We start from the raw sequence: 23,529 nt of genomic DNA on the forward strand, positions 1-23,529 counted from the left end.
CTAATTTTTATATTTAATATCATTATCTAGGGGTATGTATGTGTTCTGTGATAATTTCATAACCTGTGAATAATGTTGCCTGTTATTTTGTCCTTACATCAATTGAACTTTCATTTTTTACTACAATACTACTACATTCTCAAGCTCTAGAGTTTTTTTGGTTTTCAATATAATAATTAAAAATATAAAAATTACGTGGCTGAATAATGGCAGCACTGTGCAACTACATCAGTTAAAAAAAAATTAACCAACATGGCTGTTGGAATGGCGTCATAAATACTTACTGACGTTGTTTATATTTGTGCAAAAATAATTTGTCGTTGTCTAACTTTATTTACTGTTATTTTTTGCAGTGTGTCAAATACGATGTAATAATTGTATTGATCGTGTAAATGGACGATATACGATAATGTGTTAAGAACCTTGCTGTGAAACAATGTCAAACAATACTGTCGGCTCGTCGGGGCATGCTCCCGGCAAAATACGTGGACCTGGAAGACCGCCTAAACGTACATGTACTTGGTGTGCTGAGAGCAAAACTCCTTTAAAATATGTTTTACCAACCGAAAATGGGAAAAAAGAATTCTGTTCCGAAACGTGTTTGTCAGAATTTAGACAGGCATACAGTAAAGGCGCTTGCCTTAATTGCGACAATGTTATTCGTGGTAATGCTCCTTCCAGTAGCAAAAACTTCTGCTCAACGTATTGTTTAAATAAATATCAAAAGAAGAATGAAAAACGAACAACTTCTCCTCAATCGGGTAACGGTGCAAATGGTACTGAAAATCATCCTAATAATAATTCAGCTGGATCATTTTATGACATTTATCAGTTATTTGATTGGAATGAGTATATGAAAGAAACAAATAGCGCTGCTGCACCACAAGATTGTTTTAAGCAAGCTCCAACACCACCAGTAAATGATTTCAAAGTAAATATGAAACTAGAGGCGTTAGATCCTCGAAACCTGACTTCTACTTGCATAGCTACAGTTGTAGGTGTTTTAGGACCAAGGTTGAGGTTAAGACTTGATGGAAGTGACAACAAAAATGATTTTTGGAGGCTGGTTGATGCTGGTGACATTCATCCTATTGGTTACTGTGAAAAGAATGATGGTATGTTACAGCCACCACTTGGCTTTCGTATGAATGCTAGTAGCTGGCCAATGTTTTTACTTAAGACATTAAATGGAGCTGAAATGGCTCCAGCTAAGGTATTTCAAGAAGAACCACCTACTCCTAAATCAAATTTATTTGTCGTTGGTCAAAAATTAGAGGCTGTTGATAAAAAAAATCCCCAGCTTATTTGCTGTGCAACTGTTGGGGCCGTAAAAAATGACCAGATACATGTTACGTTTGATGGTTGGAGGGGTGCTTTTGATTACTGGTGTAGATATGATTCAAGAGATATTTTTCCTGTTGGGTGGTGTGCAAGGGCAGGGCATCCGTTGCAACCACCAGGGCAAAAAAGTGCTAGTGCACCATCTAGGTAAGATGTCTGTTCAAATACATAATGACTATCAGAATATAATAAATGCAAAATAAGATATAAATATATTTAAAAAAAAAGAATATTTTGCAATTTTATTATGTAGTGTTTCTAAAAAAATTAAATATATTTCTAATTTCAGGTTTAAGTTCAGAACCAGTGGTATTCCTAATCCTGCCTTACCGGAAGGTGGATCTACAGGTACAGGAAATACTAATGGAACGAATACTACGACTCCTATTGCAAATGTAGTGTTGCGTCTTCGGAGTAGCTGTTCTGGTGGTAGTACTGAATTACCAACTTCAGTGACAGGAGTGGGTGCTTCGGGTGCTGCTGAAAATCTTGTCAAAGAATTGCTCAATTCTCACTCTGACCCACAGAAATTGACTCGGGCAATACTCACTGCTTCAAGTAGTTATTCCAATATAACAAATGTACAGGTGAGAGGTCATTGATATTTTAACTTTAAAATATAATCTTCAACATATATGTTCAACATATAAATAATATCAACATTATGAACCCATATTGTGACTTAGTATAGACCTAATACAGTGTAAGAGACAAAGAAATATACAAAAGCTAAAAATGAAATAAATTTGGCTGAGATTTTAGTAATATAATTAGAATAATTGCAACATGTTGTGTTGAAATGTTCTAACCCATGGAAACACTAATAAAACTTATTAAGTAGCATTCCATATTGTTTTAAAGACATTTCAAAACACATAACATATAACTGTTACTACAAAATTTTTTTTATAAGTAATTTTTGTTAGTGTTTCTGTGGGCTGAAATATGTCTGCATAATACGGTCCAATAGCAAGTAGGATACTGTTTGACAATATGGTTTAAATGAGTAAAATTTTAAAGATTGTTATTACCAATGGTTGTTTTAAATTGCCAATTTATCACGTTAAATTTAAAATCGAAAGCTTTATAAAATGTTTATGATTTTATAATTTATTACAGGTTTCTTCAGGTAGCAAGAGTTACTCGGTAAAAGTACCTTTGGAGTTGACAACAGATGAATTAAAAAACTGGTTGAAGTCAGTTTGTGCTGGTGTGGGATGCTGTGTTGGAATGATAGAGATAGATACAGGCGAGGCTGCAGGCCGGCCCTGCACACTCTGTGGTGAATCTACATCTAACACTGTTACATCGGCTGCTCCTGTAAAGAGGGCAAAAAGTGTAAGATCATTTTACATATATTATATTTAAATTAAGAAAAATACAATAAAAACGAAATGTGTTACTTAGTACCCAAAATATTTTTATAGAAAGTTATGACATCAATGATTATTATGTAATAATTATTTTTAAATTTCACTAAAAATATCCTTAGATTTTGAATAATGAGTAATATTGATTATGTAATACTTAATAATATTAATTATTTAATAATATTATATAAAAATTGGATTTAGAGTTTTGTTGGTGATTTTAGTATTTTTTTCTGGTGACTTGGCTTCCTGACACAATATGGGTGATTGAGGCACATGTTGCCTCAATCAGTATATGTGACACCATGGGTTAAAATTGGAGGCTCTATATCTATCTTACAGAACCACAAGTTTGATCTGCTATTATGTAATTGCTAATTATTTATTTTAACAATGTTACAGGAGTCACCTACTGGTAGCCCAGTGAATGGATCTGGAGAACCATCTGGTGGGAAGATGGCTCGCGTATCACCGGAGAGGCCGGAGCCGGCTTCGTCCACGACCGGCGCGCCGCCGCCGCCCTCGCTCACCACGGCGCCCGCTGACTGGTCAGTAGAAGATGTGATAGGCTTTATAGCCGCTGCTGATCAAGCTCTAGCGGCACATGCTGATCTCTTCAGAAAACATGTAAGTTGTTATAAAGTTTTACAATTTCGCTATATGAAATATAGTCAAATATACAGTAACAATATAGAAAACCAATTTTGTGGTTATTATTCAGACAATATTTGTAGATATAAGAAAAAAAAAGTGACAAAAAGAACCTCTCGAAAAGATTACCAAGAATGCAAACGTATCACAAGTAAAGGTTTGGAATGCTAGCAGACATTTGCTTGATATTAATTAAAGACTTGCTGCCTGCAGGGTAAAGATATGTAGGAGTGTGATTTCCACAATTAGGCATTTTTTTCAAAGTCTAAAAAAGTGTTTCATGATTACATGATATTTCTATTGGAAGAGTAAAGAAAAAGATAAGAAACATAAATTAAATTCTTTAAAATATCATATATATATATATGATATGAAATTAAAATATACTATTATTGGATTTATTCCATTTCTGGGATTTTTTTATTATGGTTGAAAGATTTACGAATCCGGTTAGAAGGACCAAAAAATGTTAAATTGACGAAAATGAAATTGAAAACCGCAGCGCACCTGACCTGACTTCATTATTTCGATTTTTGTCTCAAACGATCGAGAAAGTTTTTCTGACGATTTTACATTGCTTGTGGCAGGGATAGCATCTGGGTGCAGATACGTGGAATTACGTGTAGTCGATCGTAAAATGGCTCAGTAGTTTTATGGTAGCACAACCGTACCTGGTAGCAGGCAGAGGAAATTACCAAACTTCTCTTGCAATGTTATACAACAAATTGATCTACCACTCAGCTCGATATTGAGGATGAAACCTTAATGTTGGTTAGTGTGAGTGGTAGCCAGATGTTGTAGTGATTAGTAAAATCCAACAGTAAATTTGTGTGATATTAATCTTTTTTATACATTTGGACGAGTTATTGTATCCCATAGTTTTCAGACTTAAAATCCTTTAAAACTTTTCAACACTTTCAAAATATATTATGCTAGAGCCCCTTCTCTAATTGCCTTTACAAGTTATATGAGTCTTATTACTCATATAACTTGTAAAGGCAATATGCTTAAAATTATAAATGTAAAAAATTACAAGTCTTAATCAACATTAATTATAATGTCAATTAGGACTATTGTATCAAAACAATTTTTGTTTTTAATAAAATTATATGGTAAATACTATTGTTTACAGGAAATAGATGGAAAAGCCTTGCTATTACTGAATTCTGATATGATGATGAAGTACATGGGACTAAAGCTTGGCCCCGCATTGAAAATTTGTAATTTAGTTTCAAAAATTAAAAATCGTCGACACTATAGCACTTAAGTTATAGAACACCCTAGAAGTTTTGAAACTATGAGTTTCTGTTTTAATAGTGTAAAATATAGCATTTGCTTAAAGTATTTTTGCAAGCATTTCATACAAATAACTATTTCTCTTGATATGTATAACTTCACGTTGAATCTCTGCATCAAATTTTTTATAAAAATAATCACATTAAAGAGAACAGTACAAAAAGTAAGAACATTTGTATATGTAGACTATTTATGACTATTTAAAATTATTGATTTGATAAAAACCAAACGAACGCTGTTCAGAGTTTTGAAGTGTACAATTTAACTATTTCTTGTAAGATAAAATAATAGTATATAGTTGTGTAAATAAGTATTTTCATTGAGTGAACATGCATTTAATGTAGTTTGTACTCTAGCAGCATGAAATTTGTATTATCATAAGACTTGAGAGTTTGTTATACATTTTTCTTTATCATTTGTTATTTCTCTTGTATATACTTTAAAAATTGGCTAGTCGTATGCAGAACTATGCATAATCAAATAACGCGTAACGGTTATTTTAGCCCATACATTTTTGTTGTGTAAAACTTGAATCAGTATCGTAAAAATCATTCGAACACTGGAACGATATTCTTATACAAATATATGAACACGATATTGAAGCAAGTTAATTTATAAATGTCATATGTAATAATGAAATATTAAATTCTATTCAATGTACAGAAATTTTATTGTAGATTAGGGTCTTAGTGCCTTTCAATAATTAGGTGTACTTAAAATGCCTGTCCCTGTAGGAGCAAATGCTCCAACCTCATTGAAATGATAACTCCAATAATAAAAAACATTATATTTAGATAATATTAACGACATAACTTATTTAAAAAAAAATGTATTTACAATGTCATTCGAATCTGTGTTTGTTATAGATAATGATTTATGATGTGACCCTTCCTATTTTAACTAGTGATGTTCCTCGTTTGTCATTTTGATGTTTTTTTTTATTTGACAAGCAATTATTCATGTATATCTTTATATGTTTTCATAATAATAATAAATATAATTTGCCATTCGAAGGGTTATTATAATGTGATATTTCACTGTTATCTGTTATAGTGATAAATAATTAAAATATAATAAACATATGTTGCATTATAAATTAAGTGATATTCTAAGTTTATACATGACATAACTACTAAGGTGTAGAACATTATATAATTGGCGCGTTGCCCATATTGTTGCTGTAAATATTTTTAATATGTGATTCGAATGTATGTTTTTTTAATTTAATTAAAGTTCCATTTGTTTAGCCTAGCCTAGAACATAAAGATTGCATTTTTTTTCATAAAAAATAATTAATTGCGATTTCAGTCTGGTGTTGTGACTTTGATTAATTTAGTATTTGTTTTTTTTTCTTCTTTCTTGTTTAAATAATAATTATTATTTATGAGTCAATATTTTGAAAGATATCATAAAATGTAGCAATAAATAATGTGTTATCTAATATATGTATTTACTATTTCAGAGTACACGCGATTATAATTGTATGGGTCTGTAAATAGTACATAGGTACAATAGGGGGTATGTGAAATTATTTTCACATTACAAAGCTATTATTTTATTACGGTAGAATTTTTAATAATTTTATGTAAATAGCTGAATAATGAAACAGATGTGTATAAATAAAATAAAGTTCGAATATAGTTGTGTGTTTTTATTTACCGTGTATTTTATTTGCATCAAGAATGTTTAATTGTTATTTACACAACACACTTGGTGACACTACGATTTTAATACGGATGTGTGTTAATTTAAAAAAACGGTGAGTATTAAAAGGCGCTATAATTAATTGAAACACAACTCAATTTAAAATTAATTGTGCTTAATTAGTGTGTTCCCGTCTACAGTTTTATATTTAAATGTATACAATATATTAAATTTATATATTTTATAAATACTATAGGATAATAGACAAGCAAATGGCCATCTGGTGTTGCAAGAAGTATAGACAACTCCTTAAACCAATATACTGGTGTCTTGAAATCCAGAGTAAACAGGTTTCTTATAGGTAAGCGTGCTACGTCCTAGACAGTGTCGATGCTTAACATCAGGCAAGTCAACGGTCAAACGCTGGCCTATTAATTATAAAAAAAAATGGTGGCAACTATTGTGTCTAGGCTTTTATATTCTTGCGACTTGATCTTGCGACTTGCGACCTCGTTGGTCTAGTGGCTTGATATAAGGCCGCAGACCCGGAGGTCCTTAGTTCAATTCCCAGGTCGGGCTAATAAAAAGTTGTTGAGTCTGGAAGTTGGAAGTGTGTACACTCTCGTGCCTCGGAAAGCACGTAAAGCTGTTGGTCCTGCGCCTGAACTCTTTCTGGTCGTGTCGTCGGATTGCCGTCCTATCAGATTATGAGAGTAAGGGAATAAAGAGTGCACCTGTGTTTTCGCACACACTTGTGCACTATAATATCTTCTGCGTAGTTGGCTAATCTCTCTTGAGATTGGCCGCCGTAGCTGAAATCGATTTGGAGGGCATTATTATTATTCTTGCGACTGTAATTCCAATGGCTCATTCACTCTCCCAATGGAAGACAGCAATACAGAATATTTATAATTGGCAGTAAAACTTGAGTGGAATCTATCCAACTCATATCAATTTTCCTTATAGGGTTGTAAATTGTCTTGATTCCTGAAGATTTTGTTTCTAAATTAAGTACAAGGTTAATTTTTTTCTTTATCGATTTGATTTTGTAAAAAAAAACTTTACACTGATATCGATTCATGCCATTAAGTCACTGTATACCTTTTTTAACGCTGGAAAAACGCATGGCGTGTTTTAAGTGGGGCTCGCCGGTGTTAAAGGCGCCGAGTGTGCCTCGAACATCGGAATACCCACTAAAAAATCAACGGTAACCTTTCCGTCTTAACGAGGAGCACCACGGGATCGCTTGCGCATGCTCCCGTGACGCTCTCCCTGTATATCTCATTTGCATTTCAATATACAATTAAATAATTAAATTTTACAACTCCTATATATATATATATATATATATATATATATATATAGAATAATGAATATAGTTTTTGAATAATTCATTGTCTAAATTAACTGTCCTAACTCGCTCTCTAGATAATTAATATTTAACATAATATATATGTGACAGGTTAAGGTCAGCATAGGCGTCAGCCCACCGGTACTTATGGAATATTTATCTATAATACCTACATTTTTATATAATCTGTACAAATAAATTAAGAGTCGTGTTTTTGAAATGCCTAATTAAAAAAATAACAATAATAATACATAAAACTCATACCAGAATATGCAGCACGATTTCGAGTAGATTTTAGTATAAACCTCATATTAATATAGACTACTAATATAGACTAAAGTTATTGCGTGTAGACTGTTGACATGACAAGCCTGAGTTTTATGTTCCTGTGTTAAATAAAAAAATGAAAACATGAAACAAACATTTATCGCCGATTTCATTTAACAGCCCGTTACATGCGGTTTTTCATTAATTCTTCAAATAATTAAACGATTATCAACTTATACAATATATATTTATATAACAATATATATTTATTTAAATCAACGTTTAGCATTTTTTTTTTTTTATATTCGCCGGGAGGGCAAATGACTCTACTCCACCTGATGGTAAGTGGTAGTAGAGTCCAAACGCGACGACGGCCAGTACAGACGGGAAAAACGTTCTGCACTAGCCGCCTTCGCCTTGCCGGCCCGCAAGATGCCTCTTCACGCCTCGTTTGAAGGAACCCGGGTTGTAAGAGGAGGGGAACACGTGAGCTGGTAAGGAATTCCATTTTTTGGAAGTGCGACAAAGAAAGGAGTTGCCAAATTTCTTTGTTCGCGATGGAATTGATGTCACAGTTAGGCGGTGACATCGAGAACCAGTTCGCGTGGACTTAAGAAGGAAGGGGGAAGCGGGAATTAGAGAGAATAATTCCTCAGAATTATTCAATGAAATCCATTAAATTATTCAATGTATTATTATTCAATATATTCATTAAATTATATAAAAAAAAAAATTGATCTGTTAAGATTTTAATAAAAAATAAAGAATTATAATTTCATTTTACGTCAATTAGGTACTCTACTATCAACCGCTTATGAACTATGCATATAAAATTTAACACAATTTTCACGCTAATTATTATTTATTCATTTTATGTTTATAAACCTACTTAACTAACTGGCGGGTCCCAACTTCACTCGGATAAAATTAAGATTTAAGCTAATTAAGAGTATTTATTTTATTTTATGATCATCATCAGCCAATTGCAATCCAATACTGGACATTGGCCAGGCGCGCCAGAACTCTCGGTTCTCTGCCTTCCGCATTCAGTCGGGTCCCACGTTCAGGTATTCAGACTACCTGGTTGGAGGTCGTCCTACGCTAGGTTAGTCGATCCTCTAGTCTAGGACTCGTCTACCTTTTTTCGATAATTTTAATTTGAACGTTGGTTCAGAAATGACTAAGTTTTAAATCGTATCCATACTTTAAAGAAAGTTTTGTTTTATTGTTATACCCGGATTATGCAAGCGCTACATACAGTAATTTTATCCTATCATACTATTATAGTTTTATGTCGTTCATTAAAAATATCTTTATCTTTGCATATATTTTATTTATAGCAACAAATTTCTAATGACGACAAAAATATTATACCTATTACGCCAATTTCTGACGGATTTTGAAAAATTTCAAGACAAGCGAACTGTGCAGGGCATATTATAGTGCACAAGTGTATACACAAATACTCTCTATAACTTTCTTATAACTCATACAGCAATCCGACACGAACGGAGATGATTCCAAACTCCTCCTTGGTGACCTTGGTGCCGATAAACTAGACCGACCAGGCAGTTTTCGAGGTAGTTACCTCAATTTAATATGGCTTGTTCGAAGTGTTTTATCAATTTTTAAAATTAAGAAAATTATTAATTGAATTAAGTTCTACATATATATTTGAATAGACTTGCTAGTTGTATCTTATGTCCTTAATTATTTAAGAAAATAAGATTAAAAAGGAAATTATTTTATGTTTATTCTTATTCTTATTGGGATATACTCTAAAACTACTGTAAATACGAAAGATTTTATGACAGCGGTAGTTACGTCCTTGAGTTAATTTGAGATAAAAAGTTTGTACTTTAATATATAATATATAAATCTCATATAATATAAACAGATGTGTATATTATATAAAATAAATAACATATATAATATATTATATGTGTGTGTGTGTTTTGTGAAATAAAACAAATAATAATAACATATTATAACGTTATTAGATATTATATGCTACTTGTAAAACAATTTATTGATAGTAACTCATTTTCTAATTTAGTTGATGATTTTTATATAACTTTACTACAAATTAATGTTTATTTTAAATGTAAATTAGTAGCTGTTCCCTGCGGTGTTGCACGCGTTATGCGTGGATTATATAAGACTTACATATAGTTACTTATTTCGATTGACATTTATGATTATTGCTCTGCATCTTAAAGTCATAGCGTAAAATTACATGCCCTTTAAACTTCCTCAAAAAACGGGCTGTATAACGCAAAAAAAACAAAAAATGTATACTTTTTAGTTTTTTTACGTTCAAAATTACAGAATGCCCAGGTATATTTTTGATATAAGTATATTCAAATACTGCTAGTAGTTATATAAAACATAATTTAGTCATTAAATTGTATTGATCATTAGTTTCCGTCTGTGGCTTAGCCCGTGTGTAATTTTTCACAATGATCGGTTGAGTAGTTAAAACACGAAAGCGTAACAAATAAACAAACTCACTTTTGCATTTATAAAATTAATAGTAACGATATATGCCTTCTGCTATTTTTTAATCGTCGATCTTCATTGTTTACGTTAAGTATTTCGTATTGTATTTACAAAACGTTAAGCTATATATTTTTAAATATTTCTACATCACGTATAAATGCATTTAATGACAGTACTATCGCGAAAACAAGCGAGAGCACCAGTGGCGCGAGCGCATTATCAAAAACACTAAAGAATACCAAAGCCAGTCTGTTGCTGTATGCCATTGGGTGAACATTCACCGCTTATCCCCAATGATACGAAAGTGCGTGATTACTTACTAGTGTTATAGTGCAGATAGCGGACTCAAACTATGGAGCTTCAAAATCACAAAGAGGAAAATGGTAAGAATGTTTGCGGTGAAAGTATACGACCTCATTTTTGCAAATACAGAGGCTTTAACCTTGATCATACGGTGATACAAGTAAAGGCAACCAATTCAGGTTCCTTTTGTATGTTAAATTAAACGAATTGTAAATTTGCATGAATCAATAAATAAAAAAAGTTACGTTATAATAAAAAGTGGCGCAAGTGAACCGAAAAAAAAATTTTTTTTTTACAATATATGACTTTATGACTGATTAATACTGTCTAATTAATATTCATACATTTTTTTAATAAAATTTTTGGTATGATTAACTCATTAGATCTTTTACTTATTCACTAGATCTTTATATTCAGTTTTTAATCGAAAGTGGAATGTATTAACCATTATTAGAATAAACGTTTAATTAATTAAGATTCGCTTGAACTTATTTTCAATGTTATAATAGAGTGTGAGTTTATATTCGACCTTAAAATAATTGTTTGAAAGCCTTGGATAACTGGTAACTATAAAATAATATTTTCTATCACTAGCATGATTATTAAAAAAATATATCCGATGAGATTTTTTTTGTACCCTCATGATAGGCAAAATTCTAAAAAGCGTCAATTATATTAAGTATATTTATTATTTAGTGCTATTTGAAAATTATTGTCAAAATAGTATTATAACTTTTTTAGAAACGAGAGATTATCGTCATATAAGTCATACGCAATTGTCAGTGGAAAAAATCACTGGCGTGCCTTCGTGGTGATATGTCTATCAATTATCAATTAATTATTCCTTGTGCGGTATATAATAAGTAATAAAATATCATAAATCTGTTGTAAACATACCTAATTCTGTATATAAGTTGTCACTGTGCTTATGATACGTAATATTAATTGGTTTGAAAGTTGAACAACTCGTTATAGCAATAATTTATTGATAAATTATGTTTCTTATTATGTCCGACCCATGTGAGTCTAAAGGCAAGATATAAATATTATAAATATAAGAAAATGTATATAATATTCATTCATAAGTAAATCATTTTAGAAATACTTTCACTTAATTTAGACAATTTTAAATTAAACGTCAGAAATGTAACGCTTAGTTGATGCTTTATGACAATTTTATCTATAAAATAATTATAAATAACAAGCAATGACGATATTGCCTATGTTTATAAATGTACAGTTTTTATTTGTTGATGAATTGTTTTTAGTTTATTCATTGATATTTAATAACTTTTTAGTGTTTAATTATTACCGTGTTTTTTTTTTCATTTACAGGTCTAAGTTCAAATCAAAATGTTCCAAATCAAGATCTTATTCAAAGAGTGACAGGATCTTTCGGAAAATATCAGTTATACTTGTGTTTATTGATATTTTTATCAAAGTTTCCGGTGGCATTTCACCAAATGGCCATTATATTCCTGTCACCAAAAGTAGAATACCACTGTTTTGGTTCTAGTAGTAATGCAACCTGCCCATGTCCTAATCCGCAATATGATACTTCGATATTTACAAACTCTATTATTATGGAATGGGATTTGATATGTGATAGAAAATGGCTAACTAGTTTTACGCAAACGTTGTTTCAACTTGGAACTTTATTGGGCAGTGTGCTGTTTGGAATGGCCTCTGATAGGTAAGGTAACGTGAGCATTATTTTCGATTTTTTTAATGTTTTTTTTTAACAGTAAAAAAAATAAATATAATTTCATTTTTTTAGTATCGTTGTTATTGTACATCTATGGTTTGCAATTAGTCATTCTTTACATTGTGTTAGTTTTTTAAGTACCTTTTGGTTTTTTTATTGTTTAAATATTATATAATAATATAATATCGTTTTATGTTTTAGGTTTGGAAGGAAAAAACCTCTGTTACTAGCCGTGGTCATTCAAGTGTCAATGGGCATAATAGCCGCATATGTTCCAGAATTTTGGACGTTTACGTTCGTTCGATTTTTAGTAGGAATGTCTGTTGGAGGTACAATGGTCACCGGTTTTGTGATGATCATGGAATTTGTTGGGACAAAATATCGGGATGTAATTTCGGCGCTTTATCAAGTTCCTTTCAATATGGGTCACATGTTGCTGCCAGTTTTTGGTTATTTCTTCAGAGACTTTAAGGAGTTCCAATTTGCGATTTCTGTACCAGGGATTATTCTCCTTACATATTTCTTTTTAATACCCGAAACGCCACGTTGGTTGATAGCAGTAAAAAAAACGGATGAAGCAATTTCAATTTTGGAACGAGTAGCTAAAGTGTAAGAATTTTAATAAATGTTTTTATAAAAATATTCTGTCACAAATATCTTATTATCATTAACATTGTCTTATATTTTATAGAAATAATCGTCCTACTGAAAACATAAGAAGAGATGTTGAATTATATCAAGAATCAGTTCAGGAAAATCAACTTAAAAAAGGAAATATATTGGACCTTTTTCGAACACCGAATCTCCGAAAAAACATTTTGGCGATGTCGTTTAACTGGTTGACTTGCAGTTACTGTTTCTATGGAGTGTCACAATACGTTGGTCAATTAAGTGGTAATGTTTTCGTAAACGTAGCAGCCAGTGCAAGCGTTACTTTACTCGGAACCTTAGCATCTATACCATTAATGAAAGTCATTGGCAGAAGAACTATTTTGATAGTTTTTAACGCGATATGCGCCTTATGTTTATTAATATTATGTATTATTCCAGAAGGTATAGGTTCCGTTATTTGCGCTAGTATTGGAGTAGTAGCTAGCTTCATTGTCTTCGTATTAGTATACTTATATTGTACAGAATTATTTCCAACAGTGGTACGAAACGCTGCTCTTGGGTTTTCCTCAATGATGGCGCGTGTAGGTTCGATGATAGCGCCTTTTGTAATAGAGATGAGAGATGTCGCTCTTTGGATGCCTCCACTAATTTTTGCGATATTTCCACTTGTAGCAGCGTGTATAACGTTTGTTCTCCCTGAGACTAAAGGCTGTGAGTTGATGACTACGATCGAAGAGGGAGAACAATTCGGTAAAAAGAAACCAACAACTAGTAAAAGTTAAAATATTATATTTATGAAAAATTATGATTTTTAAGATAGATGATAAATGTAAATATGTATTGTAGTAAATTTTAAGAAATCTTTTAATTTTTTTTTATTTCCTATAACTAAGATTTTAAAACTCGTTCTTAAGATCTGATCGAGGCAAATAGTGATTGCGTAAACTTTATAAATAAGAATAAATATGCCCAAAAATAATACAAAAATATGTTATCTAAGAGGGGAAAATAAAGTGTTTATATTAAACATTTAATTGCTTGTTTATTTAAAACTTATAATCACAATACTTGGAACTTGTTTATGGCAAAATGACGATATAGAAACTTTCCCATTTTTATTTTCAAGAAATTTTTATCTTAAAATCATAAGCTCTGATGGAGTATCATTAATCCACTTTGCAAGGATAGTAAATACAGTATTTATATTTATTACAACTAGCTATTTACTTGTTTGGCGTAAAGGTTTAGTGTTTTAACCCTGACCAAGATTCCGCTTGAACAGATGAGTTCCAAGAACAAGGCGTGAGGCTGTTTTTTAACTTTCCTAAATATATTGTATGTATTGAGGGTCGAGATTGCCCAGTGATTCAAATTGAATCAAGTGCCACGGAATTTGAGTTTATAAAAGTAAAAGCCTGTGCATGTCCCAGTGCTAGACTAAGGCCTCCTCTCCTTTTTGTTTAGAAGTTCATGTACTTAATTTGTGATTATAATTCATCTCGTACTTGACGGTGAAGGAAAACATCGTGAGAAGTCCTGCATGTGCCTAATGTCACTGAAATTCTGCCACATGTGTATTCCATCAGCCCGCATTGGAGCACCGTGGTGGAATAGGCTCCAAAACCTTTTCCTCAAAAAGGGAGAGGAGGCCTTAGCCCAGCAGTGGGACATTCACAGGCTGTTACTTTACTGTATTTTCTAGTAGTTTGTAAGCCAAGCAGGCAGGTAAACTGGGATTATAATATAGAGGTAACAAACTGACGCATTCAAATTTATGTCGCATATATAAATTTTGACATTTCTCGTTAATGCTGGTGAATTATGAATTTGTTCTTAAATAATAGCTCTTTTATAAATATTTATTCAATAAGACCACTTATTTGTACAGCTCTCTGAAGTTTGCTTACTTTGTAACGTTGCTTTTCCTTTATTTAAGGTATAGGATATTCGTGCTTTGAATTCGCAGTCTTCGGGTTAAATTCATGTTTCTAGCCATTGAACCGTCTCGGATTTATTATTATTATATCATGACAAGACGATTTTTTACGTGCGAAACCATTACGCTTAGCTTGTCATATAATAAGTACGTAAAATACATACGCATGATGAAAACATAACAGTAAAACAGATATGAATGTTGAAATGTTTGGAGATAAGTATATGATATAATATTAACATAAGTCGTACGTTACGTTTATCTTAAAAAGAATTTATCTCATAAATGTAAATTTTATTATATTGTAACAGTAGTTGTAGACTTAAAGGCTTAACAAACTGTAACAGCCTGTTAACGTCCCACTGCTGGGCTAAGACCTCCTCTCCCTTTTGAGGAGAAGGTTTTTAGCTTATTCCACCATGCTTCTCCAATGTGGGTTGGTAGAAAACACACGTGGCAGAATTTCAATGATATTAGACACATGCAGGTTTCCTCACAATGTTTTCCTGCACCGTTAAGTTAAGGTTAAGGTTAAGATTCACGCGTTCTAACCACTAGGTCTAAACCATGTCTAAAACATGTGTTGAATAATTTCAAAAACACGAAAATATTTTCTCTCATACTGATACACCAACACCAATATAAGAAAGCATATTAACATAAACATAAATTACATACAACAAAACTAACATAAATGCGAAATTGAGTTTTTTTGTTTTATTTGTCTGTTTATTTGTGTGTTACGATTTCATGTCTTAAATACCCAACAAATAATTATGTAATCTCATACGCGTTTGGAGAGCTACAGAAAAGGACATACACACTTAATACCTGTCCCCGCCACCAGGCGAGCGATGCTGCGGGCAAAAACTAGTAACTATTAATATACCCAATATATACGTGACACAAACATATTAAGAATACGCCGTAGCTAAGTAAAGAGTTATCTAAAAATGATAAGCTTCTTACTTCATTTGAGATAGTATTATGATAATCATGTCGCCGCAGATCTAATTTTATTATTTAAAAACACATTTAATAAGAAACACAAGTAGGTATTAACATTTTTATACGGAGCTCAATTCAATACGCTGTGAGAGCAATGTGTGCCAATTAGTGATAATAGATAACAACAATTTGTTCTCATTATGCGCGTATCCACGTGAATACCAAGCCTTTGGATAACAAACAAACTCATATCCGCTTTTAATATTAGTAAGGATTACGCAGCGAGTAATAGTTAGGCAGGAAATATCTATTTATATCAATTCAAGTTCTTGTTAAAGTATGTGGTAGAATGTTCTTTTGTATTAAGGAACGCTGCACCCGGTTTATCTTCAACTTGATCCAATCGAACCGTTAAAAATGTGTTTCCTTCTGTGAGTATTATATAATATTAAATAAATATACTAATAAATGAGAACATACACGTTTTTGGGATTAGATAAACATGATGTGACATTTATTTATCTTTCCTACAAATAATCTTACTATCTGTGTGATGTTCTGTGATCATTCTCTTAAATTTGTCTGAAAACATTGTGTAATTTACACCGGTACAAAATTTATTTACGATTAATAATTTATTTTAAATGCCAACATACAGACGTCTTACATAATGTTAAACTTTATAGAACAGTGATCGTATTTTTAGGAGTGACTTTAAACATATATGGAAAATATTTATCGCTTCTTATATGTCAATATTTTTTTAATAATATAATAAATGTAATAAAAAAACATAACATACTATACATATTAAGTATAGTATTTCCATACAGGATATATATAGTTTTGATTGTAGGTATATAGATTGTAAGATAATTTCATTTCAGAAAAAGAGTAATCATTGACTTTTTTAACGGTTCTTGTGAGAATTTAAATTCGACACGGCGTTAATTTGACATTTAATGAAATCCGGTAACAATTCAAAAGTGCTGTATGAGTTTGAAAAAAGTATATTTTGATTTAACTTTTGAATAGTGATAACACTTAATATAAGTTACTGGTAATGTTCTTTTGTGTAACTCAGACAACGTGTAGATATGCAAAAATACATGATGGTCGATTACTAAAATACTATATTTAAAGGTATAATATGTTGCCGAATTATTAATATATTTTTAAATATTGTTAATAGTTTTTTTTTTAAGTTAAAAATATCTGCGAAATTTTGTTATAGAAACGATGTTGTATTCCGTTGAAAATAAGAGTTTACTTTATGCAGGCCGTAATGCATTTGAGGACGCGTGATGTCATAGGTCAATGAACGGCCGTTGGATGTAATCAGTCATTTATAATAATATAATATTATCTCTTTGACAAAAAAACAATAACACATTATTTGTTCGACATAAAAACTTGAATGGAATAAGGAAAGTAAGGGTACTAATTAAAAATGTAAAAGCAGATTGTAATTAAGCTAACAATAAAAAAAAGATATCTTGTAAAGTTATTAGAGCGTAGTTGACGGGTGATAATTAAATCAATAATCTGCTTCATTGAAGAATAATAATATATTAGAATTTCTAATCAATTAGTACAAGTTACGATTTATCTTTAGTTGCAAAGCTGAAGCATAAAGCACTGCTGAGACAGTTATATATCTGTAAATTTCTGTATAATATATTAATATTTTCGCCCGCGGTTTCGTCCGCGGCTTGAGGACGTTGATGTTCCAACACATCTACGTCCTCAAGCCGCAGGCCAAATGTATTCGTTTTGGTATTGTGGAAATCAAAAAATTATTGTTTTCGAGATAGATTTATTGTTCATTGACGTTACAAGAAAGATATTGAATAAGAATAATTTGTAGGTAGGTAAAAAGAAAATTATAAGTAGACAAAGTAAAATAATGTTGCCATTCTAAAAACAATGTGCGCTTCAACATCCTCCTCTCCGTGGAAAGCACCACTTTCAACTATGCTTGTCGTAACCAGTAAGAAGAGGACAAAGTTTATTTAAGCCTTTTTTTTTCAGCCTTTTGCCGTCCACTGCTGGACGAAAGTCTTCCCCATAGAACGCCAACCATCCCGATCTTGGGCAGTCCGCATCCATCCCGAACCTGCCACCTTTTTTAAATCGTCGGCCCATCTTGTCACAGGGCGTCCTACAATACGTTAAGCCTACTAGGTACCTATTCTTATATCCCTCTCTATACACCTGAGAACTTGTATGCAAAATTTCGTGATGTGGTTATTACTCACTTTCTCGTGTAAAATATTAGTAAGGAGATCTTATAGATTAATATTATATCTGTATAAGAAATAAACCGCTATCCACTTTATTATTTATATACTCTTTCAATTAATTTCCCAAGTTCCAAAATCAAATTCGCTCATTCAAAAGGCTATTTTTTCCTGAATCCCTAATACTAAAGATTATTTTTGATCTCGATCAAATTTGATATCAATTCAAGGTCAAAGTTGTTAATTTATCTTTGCTTCCCGCCATTTGAATCGGCGATAGAATTTTTCTTACTTTTATAGTGAATCTACGTTAATTACTGCTACAACCTTTCTAGCCTGGGCCCCAAATTTACTAACAAATTGTCACTTTATCGCAATCGAATCGAAGCGTAATCGTTGCCGTTCCTTTTCTTTAATTTAATTATGGACTATTGGTATAAAAGTAACTAAATAAGTTTGATTTTGATATAACGCTATATAGTAACATCATATAGGTTCGGTTTCGACCCGAATAAATATAGATTAGTCAAAGTTGGATTGGAATTGAATCGGGAACGTCTCGTAATCGTATAACGATTAGTAGAATTTTCCCCCAGATTGGAGTTTAAGCCTAACAATAAGACCTCGGAATTTGTGACAGATAGATCTAGTAATTAGACTATCGAAATAAGGTAAATTAAATTCGAATTACCTTGCTGGCATGAGCACGTTGCGCCTACTGCGTATTCGCTCGATAGCTAATTCAATAATACACAATAGACGAGTCGTATTGTTACGCTATCAGATATAATACATGCTGTTTTCCGTAAGTGAGTACCCGGCTTTATATTTTATATTATAAATATCATCAAAGTGTGATTACATTTATGCCATTTATAGCTTAATATCCCACAGCTATGCAAAACCTCGTGTTATGGGGATTTCAAGCTGATCCACTGCGGGTTTATAATATATGTTAAAATGTCTCTTGAACTTATATGATTACGATAACGCTGGGTAGATACTGGATAGGTACCACCCACTCATCACATAATCTACCGCCAAACAGCAATACTTAGTATGGTTGTGTTCTGGTTGGAAGGGTGAGTGAGAGACTGTAACTACAGGCACAAAGGACATAACATCTTAGTCCCCAAGGTTGTTGGCGCATTGGTGATGTGTGGCATGGTTAATGTTTCTTACGGCGCCAATGTCTATAAGTAATGGTGACCACTTACCACCAGGTGGCCCATCTGCTCGTCCGTCTACTTATATCATAAAAAAAGTTTTTTTAAGAAACATAAGAAAGTCGTAAAATAGTCACTAGGTTTTAAACTTCACCTTGGCTCATTAATGATTACGTACATAACAAGAATATATTAACGACGGATATATCTACTTGTACCGAACCACAAAAATGATAACAATAACCGCTTTAACCATGAACATAATAGATATTGTTGTTTTAGAATAAATTCTTCGCTGCTTAGTTCCATTTTAACGTACATGTTATTTTGAGTCATAGTATTTAAAACTACTGATAGGTAAGTTATTTGTGCTTAACGTGAGATTTTTTATATACGTGTATTGATTATTCGAAAACGGTTTGATTGATTTTGATGATTTAAAATTTACTTAATGAAGTTTAAAGATAAAATGAATTTTCTTTCGACGTATAGTATGTTTAGGTATTGATTTATCCCGATTAATCGATTTTAATTTTAGAATAACTGCGATACACGGTTTTTATTGTTTTTTTTTTCAATAACGTGACTAACGATTTCAATTACTAATTAAAATTGGGTATTATTTATAGATATTTAAGTTTATTTTCTGCGCAATCGGTTCAACAGTTTAACTTATAGGAATGCTTAAAAATATATATATGCAAATAATTTGTCACGCAATTTTTAGGCAAAATATAGTATACCAATTACACTTTACAATTTGGACAAGATATATATATATAATTATTACGATCAATGTCGCAAATCACTTTTTGACATTTTTTTCGACCGTTTTCTGCGGTGAGTTTCGAGTTTGTTCTTACAGAGTAACCTACAGTATCTTTATTGATATGACTAGATATGTATACCTATATTGGACTTTCAAAGCGATGTATTGGCACAGTACAGAAATATCATTACGTTTTTATTATGAGTAATTTTCTTGGTGCCAAGCTTCGATCACTAATAAGAACTAGTGATCCAAGGTTCCAAGTTACAAATTGCAATGCAGTAATAATACACTTTGGTTACAAGTAAAATAGCTTTCTTATCCCACATTAGTACCCACATTAATGCCTATTGCTTACTTAAAATGAATTTTTAGATATATTTGCCCTATGAAATCAATTTTATATATAACTAAAAATGCCTTAAAAATAAATAAAATAAAAAATAGCTCAAAGCAAAATATCAAAAAAAGTTTAATGGGTTCTTATTAAAAGTGCTTATATGAACAAAGATGCTTAAAGCCGGTTCCTAGTACTAGGCATTTTTTATTATTTTTGAAGTTGGTTAAACTTTCATTTTCTTATGGTATATATTGTAATTATAATGGTTTTTCATTAGAATTAAAATAATTTCAATATCAAATGAAAGAAATATGTAAATAAAAGTGAAAATGTTCACGTTGTTCACACAATGCATATTTTACCAATTAAAAAAAAAAATTACCTATACTTTTATACTGAAATATTTGTAAACAATTACAAGACATGATAAAAATATAAAAAAACCCGCTGCGTTTCTTTCGTCGGTTCGTATCAGTTCAGGTATTTCTTTTCCGAACCGGTGGTAACTTTTAATTTGACAATCAATACGTAACTGTAATGCTTTTATGTTGAATAAAAGACGTTTTTTTTGATTTGATTACACATGACTTGACCATCTGGATTTTCTTGTAACATGTGAAATTATTAAATTTATTATTAATATTTCTAATTTTAAACATGGTGCAAATAAATGCTCTTATTGGCAACTTCGGAAAGTATCATATATATCTTTGCATTATGATTTTTTTAAGTAAATTTCTTGTTGCTTTTCATCAGATGGCTATATTATTTTTGGCTCCTCCTGTGCATTACATTTGCCCTCATAATAAAACATGCTGTGACGTCCCTGTTTATGATAAAACAGACTTTACTCGGACTATTGTAACCGAATGGAATTTAATATGTCATAATTCGTGGCAAAAGGATTTCAATCAAACAGTTTTTCAATTCGGTGTTCTAATCGGAAGCCTTGCCTTTGGTCTTGCATCTGATGGGTTTGTAAAAACACATATAGATAAATGATTTGGAGTCAAGTTATATTTTATTGAAAGTCCTTCCGTCAAGTCAATTGAACATTCTAAGTGCGTTGCAGATCTTCAATACGAAGTGAGATTATATTATTTACTTTAACATAATTTCATGTTTTTTTTATCCTAATTGATAATGTTGTGTAATAAAGCGGCTTCTAGTTGGATTTTATAGAGACAAAGGTCAACAAGGTTAAGTAGTAAATAACTAGTTAGTTAGATTACCCATGGGATAGGATCCCTTGCTCATTTTGCTGGGTCGAAACCGGGTTATAAAAATAACATAAATTATCATTAAATTATCAGACTTTGGAATTTGGCAGTATTACGCTTCGGTGCACCTCGTAAACCGTTCCTGATTTTGACATGGGCCTGATTTTCTTCTAGACGACATTTTCACAAACTATAATTCGTCATTCGAGTAATAACACAGTAATATATTTGCAGATTTGGTAGAAGAATATCATTGCTTGTTGCTATTATTCTTGAAATTTTCACCGGATTGCTGACTGCTGTTATGCCTGAATACTGGAGCTTCACAATGTTACGAATGTTTTTGGGTATTGCTGTTGGCGGAGTGATGGTAGTTTCATTTGTTCTACTGATGGAATTCATTGGCTGCGTACACAGAGAAACTCTGTCTATAGTTTTTCACATTCCATTTACAATTGGACATATCATATTAGCTCTTTTTGGATATTATATAAGGGACTATGTGCATTTTCAAATAAGCATATCTGCGGCTGGTTTGGTTCAGCTGTTTTATACATGCATGTTACCCGAATCGCCCAGATGGCTATTGTCAAAGAATAAAACTTTCAAAGCCATTACAGCTATGGAACGTATAGCCAAAATGTTAGTATTAAGCAATTGTTAAGAAACATATTTTCGTTCGTTGTAATTATAGTCGCTTTAAATTAATTGAATTTAATATTTAAAATATAATATTTATGAATATTCTAATATTGTTACTGGAAATAGTTATATTTGCTAACAATTTATTTTACAATTTATTTTTGATATTTAGTATGGAGTTCCAAACTTCTTAATAATTTTAAACAATATTTTGCAGAAACAATCTCTCAATAGATGGAATTCGGCAAGAAATTGAGACATATCAACTGGATTCTATAACGTTTAGACGTCGAAAGCAAACAGTTCTTGATTTATTTCGTAATTCTTACTTAAGAAAAAATTTATTCATAATGTCATTTTCGTGGTTTGTATCGGGATATTGCTATTATGGAGTCTCCCAATTTATCAGCCGTTTAACAGGAAATATATTTTTTAATGTAGTGACAAACGGTAGCGTGTGTTTAAGTGGGTGTTTTTTAGCAATTCCTCTAATTAAATTCATGGGTAGGAAGATACTAACCATATGTTTTAATATCGCAAGTAGTGTTTGCCTCATAACTATTGTCTTAATTCCAGACGATATTGGAACTTTAATAGTCAGTTGTGTTGGTGATTTATTTAGTTTCATGACATTCATTGTTCTTTACTTGTATTGTTCGGAAATGTTTCCGACGGTTGTACGGAATGCTGCCATAGGTATTTCGTCGATGATGGCGCGATTTGGTTCCATGATAGCACCTTTCGTTGCGGATTTTCGAATTTACGGAAAGTGGTGTGCTCCTGTGGCATTTGGAGTACCTCCAATGATTGCTGCTGTGTTGTGTATATTTCTTCCGGAAACAAAGGGAACAGACCTTGTAATGTCTATAGAAGAAAGTGATACCGCACACCGTAACACTTACTCGCCTTCTCGGGGTCGGAGCACGGTTTCTGAAGAACATATAAATTAAAAAAGATAGTAGTTATTAAAGGATACTGTTGTTCTATTTCCTAAATTAAAGGTAAGTTTTTCCTGGAATGTAAAATACTTGATTGCAGAAAAAATATATAGATTAAATGTATACAGATTAATTAACTGAAATATTTTATTTACAAAACATGGCTACGATAAAAGCACACAACTATACAAACTCTAATAAACTAATAAACAGAAATTCGTCACTGTCGTCACCTACACATGCCGTATTAAATATTATAAATATACATTTTTTTTCGGTAGTCGTTGTATT

At 31.7% G+C, this 23,529-nt stretch overlaps 3 protein-coding genes across 4 annotated transcripts; all 3 read left to right on the top strand.

The window, feature by feature from the left end:
* The first annotated feature begins 229 nt into the window (after nucleotides 1-229).
* Nucleotides 230-6,298, top strand: LOC126772487 (polycomb protein Scm). Of its 2 annotated transcripts, none has more exons than XM_050492876.1 (5): nucleotides 230-1,488; nucleotides 1,631-1,928; nucleotides 2,461-2,679; nucleotides 3,117-3,338; nucleotides 4,495-6,298. In XM_050492876.1, the coding sequence occupies exons 1-5, from the start codon at nucleotides 437-439 to the stop codon at nucleotides 4,627-4,629; spliced, it is 1,926 nt and encodes a 641-aa protein (XP_050348833.1). In that variant the 5' UTR covers nucleotides 230-436; the 3' UTR covers nucleotides 4,630-6,298. The 2 variants fall into 2 exon arrangements, with proteins under 2 accessions (XP_050348833.1, XP_050348831.1); XM_050492874.1 differs by having other exon boundaries at nucleotides 232-1,488; nucleotides 3,114-3,338.
* A 4,288-nt stretch (nucleotides 6,299-10,586) lies between these two features.
* LOC126772495 (organic cation transporter-like protein) lies at nucleotides 10,587-13,903 on the top strand. Its single transcript, XM_050492888.1, has 4 exons — nucleotides 10,587-10,802; nucleotides 12,058-12,415; nucleotides 12,629-13,036; nucleotides 13,119-13,903. The coding sequence occupies exons 1-4, from the start codon at nucleotides 10,772-10,774 to the stop codon at nucleotides 13,819-13,821; spliced, it is 1,500 nt and encodes a 499-aa protein (XP_050348845.1). The 5' UTR covers nucleotides 10,587-10,771; the 3' UTR covers nucleotides 13,822-13,903.
* Nucleotides 13,904-20,816: 6,913 nt separating this feature from the next.
* Nucleotides 20,817-23,295, top strand: LOC126772498 (organic cation transporter protein-like). The gene is made up of 3 exons (XM_050492891.1): nucleotides 20,817-21,412; nucleotides 21,893-22,300; nucleotides 22,518-23,295. Exons 1-3 carry the CDS (start codon nucleotides 21,096-21,098, stop codon nucleotides 23,248-23,250), a joined length of 1,458 nt encoding a protein of 485 aa, XP_050348848.1. The 5' UTR covers nucleotides 20,817-21,095; the 3' UTR covers nucleotides 23,251-23,295.
* Nucleotides 23,296-23,529: the final 234 nt, after the last annotated feature.

Source organism: Nymphalis io, chromosome 12 (genome assembly GCF_905147045.1).
Source record: "Nymphalis io chromosome 12, ilAglIoxx1.1, whole genome shotgun sequence".
Lineage (NCBI taxonomy): Eukaryota > Metazoa > Arthropoda > Insecta > Lepidoptera > Nymphalidae > Nymphalis > Nymphalis io.

Excerpts from the sequence above, each read along its gene's own strand:
- LOC126772498 (XM_050492891.1), top strand. The coding sequence starts at position 21,096 with ATGGTGCAAATAAATGCTCTTATTGGCAACTTCGGAAAGTATCATATA. Across the intron at positions 21,413-21,892 it reads TTTGGTCTTGCATCTGATGG|ATTTGGTAGAAGAATATCAT; the intron begins GTTTGTAAAAAC and ends ATATATTTGCAG. Across the intron at positions 22,301-22,517 it reads ATGGAACGTATAGCCAAAAT|AAACAATCTCTCAATAGATG; the intron begins GTTAGTATTAAG and ends AATATTTTGCAG.
- LOC126772495 (XM_050492888.1), top strand. The coding sequence starts at position 10,772 with ATGGAGCTTCAAAATCACAAAGAGGAAAATG. Across the intron at positions 10,803-12,057 it reads AAATCACAAAGAGGAAAATG|GTCTAAGTTCAAATCAAAAT; the intron begins GTAAGAATGTTT and ends TTTCATTTACAG. Across the intron at positions 13,037-13,118 it reads TTGGAACGAGTAGCTAAAGT|AAATAATCGTCCTACTGAAA; the intron begins GTAAGAATTTTA and ends TATATTTTATAG.
- LOC126772487 (XM_050492874.1), top strand. The coding sequence starts at position 437 with ATGTCAAACAATACTGTCGGCTCGTCGGGGCATGCTCCCGGCAAAATA. Across the intron at positions 1,929-2,460 it reads CCAATATAACAAATGTACAG|GTTTCTTCAGGTAGCAAGAG; the intron begins GTGAGAGGTCAT and ends AATTTATTACAG. Across the intron at positions 3,339-4,494 it reads CTGATCTCTTCAGAAAACAT|GAAATAGATGGAAAAGCCTT; the intron begins GTAAGTTGTTAT and ends TATTGTTTACAG.